The sequence below is a fragment of the Paroedura picta genome, chromosome 6, assembly GCF_049243985.1.
Source record: "Paroedura picta isolate Pp20150507F chromosome 6, Ppicta_v3.0, whole genome shotgun sequence".
Classification (NCBI taxonomy): Eukaryota; Metazoa; Chordata; class Lepidosauria; order Squamata; family Gekkonidae; genus Paroedura; species Paroedura picta.
In genome coordinates this window covers 73,042,076-73,054,780 of record NC_135374.1, presented here as the reverse complement: position 1 = coordinate 73,054,780, position 12,705 = coordinate 73,042,076, and the positions used below count along the sequence as shown (strand labels likewise).

Sequence of the window (12,705 nt, the reverse complement as noted above, 5' to 3'; positions counted from 1 at the left end):
AGCTTAGTGCTTATTCAAAGTGTTGGTACTTACCTTTAAAGCCCTAAATAGCCTGGGATCCTCATACCCTCAGAACTGCCTCTCCTGTCATGATCTTCCCTGTCTTCTCCAATATTCATCTTTTAATGTATTGACGACCCCCTGTCCACAAACAGCCCACCTTGTGTCAAGAAAGGCTACAGCCTTCTCAGTAGTGGCCTCCATCCTGTGGAACCAGCTGCCTGAAGAGGTGCATGCCTTGCAAGATCTCCCTAAGTACTACAGGACATGCAAGGCTGCTCTTTTTCAGACTGCCTTTGATTAAAGTGGGTAGCCATGTTGGATCATATTGTATCTGAGGAAATATGCATGCACACAAAAGCTCATACCTTGAATAAAAATAGGTTTGTCTTAAAGGTGCCACTAAATTTGTTAGGCTGTCTGAGTGATTGTGATCACCCAAAGCTAGTACACTTCAGCTGCGTTTTCACCATCCACACATCCTACCCTAACTGATAGTGATAGATTTTAATTGGGATAAATTTTAACCTTTTTCTAAATATTATTTATATCTTTGTATTTTCTGTGCCTCTTGTGGCGCAGAGTGGTAAGGCAGCAGACATGCAGTCTGAAAGCTCTGCCCATGAGGCTGGGAGTTCGATCCCAGCAGCCGACTCAAGGTTGACTCAGGCTTCCATCCTTCCGAGGTCAGTAAAATGAGTACCCAGCTGGCTGGGGGGTAAATGGTAATGACTGGGGAAGGCACTGGCAAACCACCCCGTATTGAGTCTGCCATGAAAACGCTAGAGGGCGTCACCCCAAGGGTCAGACATGACTCAGTGCTTGCACAGGGGATACCTTTACCTTTACCTTTATTTTCTGTGTTTCTTTTTATGTTAGTCTTTTGAGTCCCTTTCAGGGGAGAAGAAACTGTATATAAATTTGTGCCCTCAAGGAAGGGCGGCATATCATCAATCTGCTAAAATAAATAAAGTTGGTTAAAAAGCTACATACATATTAGAATGGAAGTACCAGTACATTCAGGAGGCCTTATATTCAAGTAGCCATGCCCAGGATTGTGTTGCAGAAGTCTGACAATGTCTATAATGAAAAAATAAATAGAATGTGGCCTTTCTTTATTGCAGTTTGTCTTTACTTGACTTAGCCGGGTGATTCATATTCAGTTGACTGAACTTTCATGTTAGGAGAGGAACATGCTGTAAACTTACCTTTTATACATTTCGGAGTTCTAGTATAAGAGTTGAGTAGACAGACAACATAAAGTCATTTTTAGCCTGAACTTTAAATAACAAAATTTTTCATCTGTGTTCTTTAGCTAAAGCACCAGGCAAGCCTATTCAAGTAGTCTATGTACCATCACATCTGTTCCATATGCTTTTTGAATTGTTTAAGGTAGGTAAAAGCATCTCCAGGAAAGGAGACTTAATTTTACTTTCCTGAATTGATTCTCTCTGTCAAACTGTGGAAAAAATACCTGTCTGGGCTGGTTTGTGGTTTGGCTCCTCATGGAATGCACTGAATGCATTGAATCTCAAAAAAGGCTTATACCTGCAAACTATTGTGCCTAGTCATCTTTATGGAATATCATCCATGTGCCCTGAAGTACAGCAGAAATGGATTCACTGTAGAAAAGTAAAAGGTCATTTTCAGCCTCCAGTATAGCGCTTTCATAGTAGCTATATTTCCTATATAGCTATATTTATGGAATTTAAAAGAACAAATGTATAAGAATGGGCATGACCCAGTTCACAAAACAAGATTTGGTATGAAATTGGCCCATCATAGCCCCCAAACCCATATTCAGGGAAGGCATCTTCCCAGAATATTTGTAAAACTTTTGTCTTGTTCAGCTGTTCTGGTCATTTAAACACAACAGCTGAATATAGTGGCTCCGTCCATCAGCTGTTAGGTTTCAATATATGCCAGCCATTAAACATGTCTGTTTTGTTGTCCCCCCACTTTGAAGTGGAGGGGAGACAAAACTGGTGGGTTACACAGTCCCCCTGCAAGCAGTGGCCAGAAGAAAGAGGGATCCAAACTGGCCTACACCTGGCACCCCCCCCAACACATGTGTTAATCCCAAAAGGTCAGGAAATTGGTACAAACTTGTAAATAGTGTATTCACCTTATACTGCTAATATCATTACATTTGCTCATGTTATTTAAATATTTAAATTATTTACTGGTATTTGGATCATAAAATCTGGAAAATTCAAATGTAAAGCAGGTTTGGGCAGCCTTTTTACTTTGCATAATGTTCTAAAAGTTTATGTTACAAGGCAAAATTTGTACCTTTAGATAGCTGATACAGTGTAGATTTTACATGGCTCAAGCTAAGTTAAAATTAAAATATTTAGTGGAAGAGCTTCTTATAGAGTCATTGCAGAGTTCTGCCAGCATTCTGATCCATATCTCATGCATGGGCTAACTTATTTCAGTTCACTGTTGTTGGCATCTTAACAGTGTATGCAGCAGTTATTATCATTGCAGTAAAAGAAGCCATAGCCTCCTGTTATGCCTATTGGAACTGTCCATAGAGTTCCACCATTGCACTGTCCACCATTGCACTGTCCACCATTGCACCATTGCACTAATTTCTCATGCTAGCAAAGTTATGCTCAAAATCCTACAAGCTAGGCTCCAGCAATATGTGGACCGAGAACTTCCAGAAGTACAGGCAGGATTTCGAAGAGGCAGAGGAACTAGAGATCAAATTGCCAACATACGCTGGATCATGGAGAAAGCTAGGGAGTACCAGAAGAACGTCTACTTCTGCTTCATTGACTATGCTAAAGCCTTTGATTGTGTGGAGCACAACAAATTGTGGCAAGTTCTTAAAGAGATGGGAATACCAGAGCATCTTATTTGTCTCTTGAGAAATTTATATGCAGGTCAAGAAGCAACAGTGAGAACTGAACATGGAATCACTGACTGGTTCAAAATTGAGAAAGGAGTTCGGCAAGGCTGTATACTGTCGCCTTGCCTATTTAACTTATATGCAGAACACATCATGAGAAATGCGGGATTAGAGGAGTCACAAATTGGGATCAAGATTGCAGGGAGAAATATCAACAACCTCAGATATGCAGATGATACCACTCTAATGGCAGAAAGTGAAGAGGAACTAAAGAGCCTGTTGATGCGGGTGAAGGAGGAGAGTGCAAAAGTTGGCTTGAAACTCAACATCAAGAAAACAAAGATCATGGCATCCGGCCCTCTCAATTCCTGGCAAATAGATGGGGAAGAAATGGAGATAGTGACAGATTTTATTTTCCTGGGCTCCAAGATCACTGCAGATGGGGACTGCAGCAAAGAAATTAAAAGACGCTTGCTCCTGGGGAGGAAAGCTATGGCAAATCTAGACAGCATCCTAAAAAGCAGAGACATCACCCTGCCAACAAAAGTGCGTTTAGTCAAGGCTATGGTCTTCCCAGTTGCAATGTATGGCTGCGAAAGTTGGACCATAAGGAAGGCCGAGCGTCAAAGAATTGAGGCTTTTGAACTCTGGTGCTGGAGAAGACTCTTGCGAGTCCCTTGGACTGCAAGGCGAACAAACCGGTCAGTCCTAGAGGAGATCAACCCTGACTGCTCTTTAGAAGGCCAGATCTTGAAGATGAAACTCAAATACTTTGGCCACCTCATGAGAAGGAAGGACTCCCTGGAGAAGAGCCTAATGCTGGGAGCGATCGAGGGCAAAAGAAGAAGGGGACGACAGAGAATGAGGTGGCTGGATGGAGTCACTGAAGCAGTAGGTGCAAACTTAAATGGACTCCGGGGAATGGTAGAGGACAGGAAGGCCTGGAGGATCATTGTCCATGGGGTCGCGATGGGTCGGACACGACTTCGCACATAACAACAACAAGCCTCCTGTTTGCAAGACCAGGACATCTTGGAGATCATTAATTCATATGGCCACCATGGTTCAGAAAAAACTTGATGGCATAACAAGAACAGTTAGGGAGGTTTGTGTTTTCCATAAGGTACATATATATATTAAAGATACTGTCTATAAGTAACCTAAGTATGAATATATCTCATTCACAAAAAACATAGTTCTGTCATTCATAAGTTATTTTTGTTAATATTAAAAGATAAAAACATTGGATTTTTAAAGTTTTCTTTACAAATTTAAATCCATTTAAATTTCAGAACTCAATGCGAGCTACAGTGGAATTATATGAAGGTAAAAGTGAAGGCTATCCACCAGTTAAAACATTAGTCACATTAGGTAAAGAAGATCTCTCGATAAAGGTAAATCACTTGCTTAGTAGTAAGTCTTGAAAACAGTTTCATATGTAACACGGGGCAAGAACTTATACAGCTATACAGTGCAGTTTGGGGGTTAATTTGCCAGAGACCAAATTCATAGGAATAGGTTTCAGAAATTGTCATGACTCTAGGTGGGGATGGTGGGTGAGAGCACAAGGGGGCTAAGAAAATTTGCTTTTGGCAAAGAATTTCTGTAAATTTCTTCTGCATTAATTTTAATTAGGGCTTTCTTTGGATAATTTTTTAAACTGTACTATGAATTGAACAGGTCAAACAGGTATTTAGGCATGAGATATCTTATTCAGATTTGCTTTCTGCTTACAATATGTTTAAAAGTACAATGGTAGTTAACATCAGAATAGATTCAAATGAGTAGCCGTGTTGGTCTGAAGTAGCACAATGAAATCAGAATCCAGTAGCACCTTTAAGACCAACAAAGATTTATTCAAGGCGTGAGCTTTGGAGTCTGAGGAAGAGTGCTTGCATTCAAAAGCTCATGCCTTGAATTGTTGGTCTTAAAGGTGCTACTGGATTCTGATTTTATTGTGGTAGTTAACATGTAAAGTGTAGTTTAGTGCATAGACTTTCTTGTTTCTGAAATAGTTGGGTCAATGTTCACTTTCAGCCCAAAGAGTCTCTTTTTCTGTTGCTTGGTAATATTACGAAGTTTGTTGCTGCTGTAGCCTGACTTTTAAAAACATCTAAGTTATTAATGACAACTGCTAGATAATGATTTCTCTGATTCCTTTAATGTCAACTGCATCAGGTCTTTGGAGGACATGTGTAAATGAAACCTTAATTTTGTTCTATAGATAAGCGATAAAGGGGGTGGTGTGCCTCTGAGAAAAATAGACCGCCTATTTAACTACATGTATTCGACTGCCCCCAGGCCTAGTTTGGAACCATCAAGAGCTGTACCTTTGGTAAGTTCTATTGCATAAGCTAACATTTTCATAATGTTATATAGATTTAGTTTGTCTTCATTGTCTCCTGTCGTTATACAGATTTTGTCTTCCATTGTTTCCTTTGTCTAGAAACAAAATGGTGATATCACAAGTTCTTCCCTTTCATTGTCAGAGAAATAATATATCTCTCGTGGGCCTAAATTAGATCATGTCAGCCACCAACTGAAAACAATTTGTCTATGAATGTTTCCTGCAAAAAAACCCAAAAACCCTGTAGTATATAATTTGACATAAATATATAAATTTGTTCTAGGACCTGTGGCTTGTTGTTTTACATATTTTGCATGTGCATAATAGAGACAATAAAAAGTTGACATTTAAATCATCTTTACTTGTTTAAAAACTCCCATATAATTTCTCATTATACTGAATCAATATCAAAGCTTTACTTCAGTTTTCCTATCAGAATGCTTATTGTAGAAGATATCTCAAGGTACATTATCTCAAATACTTTGGCCACCTCATGAGAAGGAAGGACTCTCTGGAGAAGAGCCTAATGCTGGGAGCAATTGAGGGCAAAAGAAGAAGGGGACAACCGAGAATGAGGTGGCTGGATGGAGTCACTGAAGCAATCGGTGCGAGCTTAAATGGACTCTGGGGAATGGTAGAGGACAGGAAGGCCTGGAGGATCATTGTCCATGGGGTCGCGATGGGTCAGACATGACTTCGCAACTAACAACACATTATCTCAACAACTCTTAACCCAAATTTGGGTTTGCCAAATTACAAATTGGTGGCACCAGGGTATGGCATATCTCCAAGGGTTATTAGAGAACTCAAAAAATGAAACTGCTGATTTCCTAACAAAAGGTACACCAACAAAATTGTCCATACTGGCAGACTGGAAAGTTGCAAGTCTAACACCAGTTGCTAAAAAGGAATCCATAAGGTAGTTTGAAAATCAAAAACCTTCTGTCTGTATAAATTGATAGCAAATACTATTGTAGATGGGACCATGTTGCGGGCAGGGGGAATGGGCCACAACAGGCTGAATAAAGGCTTTAGGGCCCATTGCTCTGACCCAATAGTTTCAAGAAAAACAAACAAACATGGAACTTAAAATGCTGCTGGCTCACAGGAGTTTATTGAGCTTCAGGCTCAATACAAACGGTTCCCTGAGCATGTTCTGAGTAGTTGCCTCAGTCCTTTATGCCAGTGGTCCCCAACCGGGCCGCGAAGGCCTCGGCACTGAGCCGCGGCTCCCTCTTCCCGCCCCCCCCACAGCGAGAAGCTCGCCAGGCTGCGAGCAAATCGGCCGCCAAAGCAGCCGATCAGCTTGCGGCCCGGCAAGCTTCTTGCTTTGGGAGGGGGCGGGAAGAGAAGCTTGCCGGGCCGCAAGCTAATTGGCCGCTTCAGCGGCCGATTTCCTTGAGGCCTGGAGGGGCTGGGAGAGGGAGCCGTGGCCGCCGGCATGCCGGCGGCGCAAACGCACACGTGCAGACTTGCCGCGCGTTTGCGTCCGGCGGGTGCGCAAACACGCAGGCAAGTCCGCGCGTGCGCGTTTGCGCTGGGGCTGCCGCGCATGCGCGGGGCCCCGGGTCGCCCTCTCCCCGCACCCCGGCGCAGCGGTCCGCAGCCTGACAAAGGTTGCGGACCACTGCTTTATGCTGCCTTCTCAGGCCTTTTCTTCCTTTGTCATATGTTCCAACCCCATACCTTTCCTGGTTACCTTTTTAAGGTCATGCTCAATTATGCTTAGCCAGCTGCTCCTGGAAACTCCTGCTGGTTCCTGCTGTCTTTCATCCATCTCATTTGGCAATAGGCATGTATATATGGGTGATCCAAAAATATTATGCACTTCCAAAAAAACTTTTGTATTCAGCAAAAACTCATGAGTAAACTTAGAAATCATGCAAAACATGGATTGTAACTAGATCAGTAGCAATGCAATCCCTTTATCCCTTTGAAGATAGAGATTGTCCAGAAGTGCCACTAAAACCATCTATGTCCCAAACTCAGGCCTGAAGCTGGCTTTTAAAAGATCAAAGGCAAATGTCTTATCCAATATTTTCTGGAATTCAGCAACCTTTCCTGGAAAGGGAAGATTTGAAAGAGACATATAATTAGCCAATACAAAACATTACCTGTAGACACTCCCTTGAGTAAAAACATAACTGCTTCAAAGTAGATTGTAGACTGAGAAAAGAAAGTACTTCCTCACAATATACAATTTATGGAATTCCTTGCCAAAAGATGCAGTGATGGCTAATAATTTCTATTGCTTTCAGTTGGTGAGGATCTTCATGACAGGTTTATTGTGAGGATAAAGTCACAGGGAGAATCATTTATACCAGTATCAACTCCTTGGAATAGGGGGGTAGGATAAATTTGGAATGCATAATAAGAAAATAATTAAAAAGCAAGCGTGTGCACAAATTTTAGGGTTTAGATCAGCATTTTACAGAACTGTAACATTGATATCACTGAACAAGGTCCTACTTGGGAGTGTAAATCAAAACAGAGCTATGTCAAAAGGCTGATGTTGGTTTCACATATAGTTGTGTGCCACAGACTAAGGTTATTTAAGATAACAGCTTGGGTTCAAATACAGCGATGGAGGAAGGAGCTTAGATGAATCACTCTGAACCCCATCTATCATACCTCAGAGTCTTTTCCAGTGGGATGAGATGAGCAAACTGTTCTCCATTCCTGTTGAGTTGAACGCTGGGAAAACATGCAAATCTCTAATGCATTGTGCATCTGTACAGGTAGTCACATTCCAGTTGCCTTGGGGACCCCAGGGTGAGGAAATGGACCATTGGGTGTAATCACCTCACTTTCCTTGCAAGTTGTCTGTGGTAGTCTTTTTGTTGTTCTTTATTTGAAGAAGGTGTTGTTCTGTCAAACATACTTGGCACACAGTTAGGCTTCTATATATCTAGTATTACTTTTCAGTTGACAAAATTGCAAGACTTATTTTCTCCACAACTTTTAGTCTTTCTTTCACTGCTTTGCGCTATCAACAATAATTGATCTAGCCGAGTGGACTAACTGAAGGATGCAGCCCCAACTCTTGCTCTTTTTCACATTTCCTATGTGCAGTGACTGCTGTGAATAACAATTCTGTGTAATAAACTGCCATCAGGAACTCAGTACCACTGAGCAGAGGCTGGGATATTACAGCACTCACTGCTGCTGTGGAGAGTTCTGAAAGTCTATCAATCTCTTTGGATGGCTTGGGGATCACTGTCAGGGCTGCTAATGTAACTGCATCCTTGGGGGCACAACAAAACCCACGTCGTCTTCTAAAGTTACTGCAATCAGATTTCCTGTTCATTTGTGAGGAGTGACAGGGGGATTGTTATTTTTCTGCCTTGGCCAAATAATACATTTTACTGTGACATAAAATCTGTAATGTTGAGGATTATATAAAGCATTTTTATAAAACTCTATAAAGTCAGAGAACATTACTATCTTCTAAAAAGTTGAATTTGCTTATTTACTGTGTTTTTTCATGTTCAAACCAACTAGCAAGCAATTAAATAAAACCAACAGTTAAAATCCCATAAAATCAAATCCAAAAATCCCAGCAGAGTTGTAATGTCAATAAAATAATCATATTTAAAACTTGCACAGGCTAAAAGACTTCAGTTTTGTCCACGTGGAAATGCATTTTACAAAGAAAGCCTTTTGGTAAATGAAATAAGGGAGACTTCAGTTTGGAGGCTGTTCCATAATGTAAGGGTCACCAACAACAATGCTCTGACCAGTGCATTATTGTCATAGGTATAAGGTCTCCCTCCAGTTCTCAGCAGCCCAGGAAAGAACACACGAGTGAAAGCAGTATAAGATGTATTGGGCCATGGCTTTGTAAGGCTTTAATGATAACAATGGAAAGAGAACATTTTGGTTTAAAATTTCATGTTATTCCTTCTTTCCCCTTTAGGCAGGATATGGATATGGACTGCCAATCTCGCGTCTTTATGCAAGATATTTTCAAGGTGATCTCAAACTGTATTCAATGGAAGGTGTAGGGACTGATGCTGTTATTTATCTGAAGGTAATAACTTTGGTCAGACTAAATGTTTTTCCTGCTCGAGTATTAGAATATCAAAAGGCTCAGCATCTATCCAAAGGTTGTATTCACTGTTTTAAAGCTATACATGTTTCATTAGTTTGGTTTGTACCAGGCAGTGAGATCTTGTGTATTTATGGCAAATCCCAGATTTGTCCTCCTTGTAAGCATTTTTGATGTGTATTACATTTGAGTTGGATGGATGCCATCCAAGTCTGCAGGGCCTCAGCATAAGTTAGATTGTATGGCAAGAGGATCTGCATGCCTACACCACCGTGGCTTCAAAAACAATTTAATGAAGGTAAAAATCCAGTCCTGCCTGCATGTTCATCCTTGACTTGAATTGTCTAGTCTCTTTAAGCATTGTCATATCTATTGTTTGTAGGACTCTGAAGTATCATCTTGCAACTCTGCTTTCATTTTTTAGGCTCTTTCCAGTGAATCATTTGAAAGACTCCCAGTTTTTAATAAGTCAGCCTGGCGACATTACAAGACCACCCCAGAAGCTGATGATTGGAGTAACCCCAGCAGTGAACCCCGGGATGCTTCCAAATATAAAGCAAATCGATAACTCGCCAACATTTTCCTATCACGATGGTGACACCTGCATTTGGAAATGTGTCTCTGCTTTGTTCCAAATTCCTCTAATCTTAAGTAGCTAACTGTTTCCATAAAAAGACCTGTGATGGGACTGGAATAGCAAGAACAGAAGGGACTGTAAAACATTGACATGAAGCATTTTTGGTGTGAATTATTGTAACTAGTTTTGCCAAGACATGTGTGGTGAGCGGGGTCACAAATGACAAAAAGGGTTGCACTGTGACTGCACTTAGATTATACAGCTGTATAGCAAAAGGGTGGGGTACTATTTTTAAAGGTGAGTTTCTAGTCTTAGGTAAGAATTGGCAGAATTGTTTTTGACTTCCTATTTGACAGTAGTGTCCTTCACAGCAATATGATGTAACAAAAATTCTACTGTAGTTTAATGTGTGCTTAAGAAACTCACAATGCTGCATTTTTATATGGCACAATGTCATCATATTTTAGAAAAATGAGGGGGGTCGTCTGATCTTACCACCAACATCAGTATATGTATATATACCATGTTCTCCATATTGTTGTAGTTCTTTCAAGTGATTGTAAGTCATTTCCAAAGCTCATTTCTTCTTTGTATATAAATCATTCTTGGAAAGCAGTCAAACTTTCACTTGGCAGTAGGTATCCTGTGCATTTCTTTTAAAAAATCTTCTTAATTATAGATCTGAAAAATTATTTTCCTTCTAAACTATCTTCAGTAAGGAAAAACATGGTCAATCAGATTCACATATTTGAAAAAAAAATCAGTTGATGAAGTTGGATAACAGTTCAGGTTGCATCAAATAGCCTATGTTTTAGAAAAATGCACCAAGAAAACATCCAGACTGTAATGGAAGTAGTTTGGCTTTAAGATGCTGGGCATATCAAACAATTTAATATTAAAATAGAATAATTTGAAAAATGATCAAAAAAGGGAAGCAGTCAGGGAAATTCTGATACAATATCTTCACAACAATGATGCTGGAGGGGTCACTGGAACACCAAGACACACTTCTACATATCTTTGTGTTGAACTTTTATGTGTGAGGTTTTGTCAAGAAGAGACCATAAAAAGAATTTCTATTGAGTACAGTTTAGTCTGCTAGACAAAGAGCTACTCAGTTATCTTAAGACAGTTCAAGCTTCCCTACCATTTGTTATTTAAAAGTAGCAAAATCCTTTATAACAAGTCAGAGTACCCTAATTTGATTTACACAACTTTATGTCACCAGATGTGCTTGAGTGTGCAAATTTATATAGTGCTGGCCCTTCTCTATGTATGTCTTTCTAGGCAGCAACTTCAGTTTCTGCATTCTGAAAGTCAAATAGCGTGGACAGAATTTATCTGTATTTTCAGTGGCTTACTTCATTAAGTGGAAGTAAGATTTAGGAAGGAAGTCAAGTTATAGAATGTAATAATGATGTAGAAATAATACCAACACTTAGAACTTTCTGTTGGTCTAGAAAGGCTGTCACATCCTGTCACAGCACCTAAATCTGACTAAAATGGATAGGATTTTGCATCAATAAAACATTTAGCTGTTAACCTAGAAGAAATAGAATATGAAAATTCTATAGCAGATTCATTAAGAGGTGCATTTAGATACAGTTTAATTAGGTGATGGATGCAGTTGAACTAAATTATGTGTGTCCAGTTTAGAAATGTCTTGTGTCTGTTTGATGGTTACAGGATTATGCGGCAATCTTAAGAACACTTTTCTAGGAGTAAGTCCAGTTAAGTAGATGTGCTTAGGATTGTTCTGTTAGTTTGCCAACAGCTGATCACTTTTTGGAAAATGGTGCCAGAAGAGGAAAGCTTGTTTGTTTGATCCTGTGCCTCAATATGATTAAAATTTATGTTGTCAGAGTTTGATATCAGCAGGATGTAATTCATACCATTCACCACACAGAATAGCTTGGGTTCCAGACTAGATGCAACATAGAGTTCTGTGCCACAGATCGTTTCTTATAAAAATGAAAACCTGCTTCAGAAGGCTGTAAAAAACAGAGGGAGAGGCTGCTCAATCCTTTCTGTTGCAGGGAGAAAAGCTGCCCAGGTGATATAAAGAAGTAAAATTTTCAGAAATTTTGAAGCTGTGAAATAGTGTTTTTCCCCTCTATGTTTAGAATTTTCTTTTGCCCTCCCCCCCCCCATAAGCACCAGAAACTTTGGGAGAAATTGAAAACATATGTAATCGCTAGATACCTGTCAAACTTAAATATTTGCCTGTTTTAACAACACGAAATGGATCACAATATAATCTTACATAGTAATTAAGTTATATCTGGCATATTTATGGTATTTAAAAGTATAAATGATGAAGATTTCTACAAGTAAAACTACAAATATGCCCAATATGCAAGAGAGAGCTGCAGACTGCTATACTCTAAACCAGGGGTAGTCAACCTGTGGCCCTCCAGATGTCCATGGACTACAATTCCCATGAGCCCCTTCCAGTGTTTGCTGGCAGGGGCTTATGGGAATTGTAGTCCATGAATATCTGGAGGACCACAGGTTGACTACCCCTGCTCTAAACTACCTTAGCACATATGACTTCATTTTTGCCATCTATAAGGTAGGGCAAAATGGGTGGGGAAACCATATTTTGAACTAAATAAAAAAAATAGCTTTTGCATAGAAACTTACGCAATCAGAAAAAGATTAACTGAATATATCTGGGTATCAAGTTAAACTTCCTAATGTTGAAACTACTGAACTCTTTAATATTGTACTACCACTAAACACAGTAAAGCATAGTAAGAAAGATTATTCAAATTTACGCAGTAAATGTTTGAAAGTATGTTGTATATGTCTACAGTATACATAGGAGATGATTATATGATGCTGTAGATTCTTACATTAAAAATACATGCTATAGA

The 12,705-nt window shown here is 39.8% G+C and overlaps 1 protein-coding gene across 2 annotated transcripts in view; it reads left to right on the top strand.

Moving 5' to 3' along the window:
* Positions 1-12,705, top strand: part of PDK3 (pyruvate dehydrogenase kinase 3) — a 61,757-nt gene extending 49,052 nt beyond the window's left edge. For both annotated transcript variants that reach the window (XM_077343009.1, XM_077343011.1), the window contains exons 7-11: positions 1,316-1,392; positions 4,150-4,251; positions 5,082-5,192; positions 9,121-9,234; positions 9,677-12,705. In XM_077343009.1, coding sequence (XP_077199124.1) covers positions 1,316-1,392; positions 4,150-4,251; positions 5,082-5,192; positions 9,121-9,234; positions 9,677-9,820 — 548 coding nt within the window. In that variant the 3' untranslated portion in view covers positions 9,821-12,705. The remainder of the gene's footprint in view (positions 1-1,315; positions 1,393-4,149; positions 4,252-5,081; positions 5,193-9,120; positions 9,235-9,676) is intronic.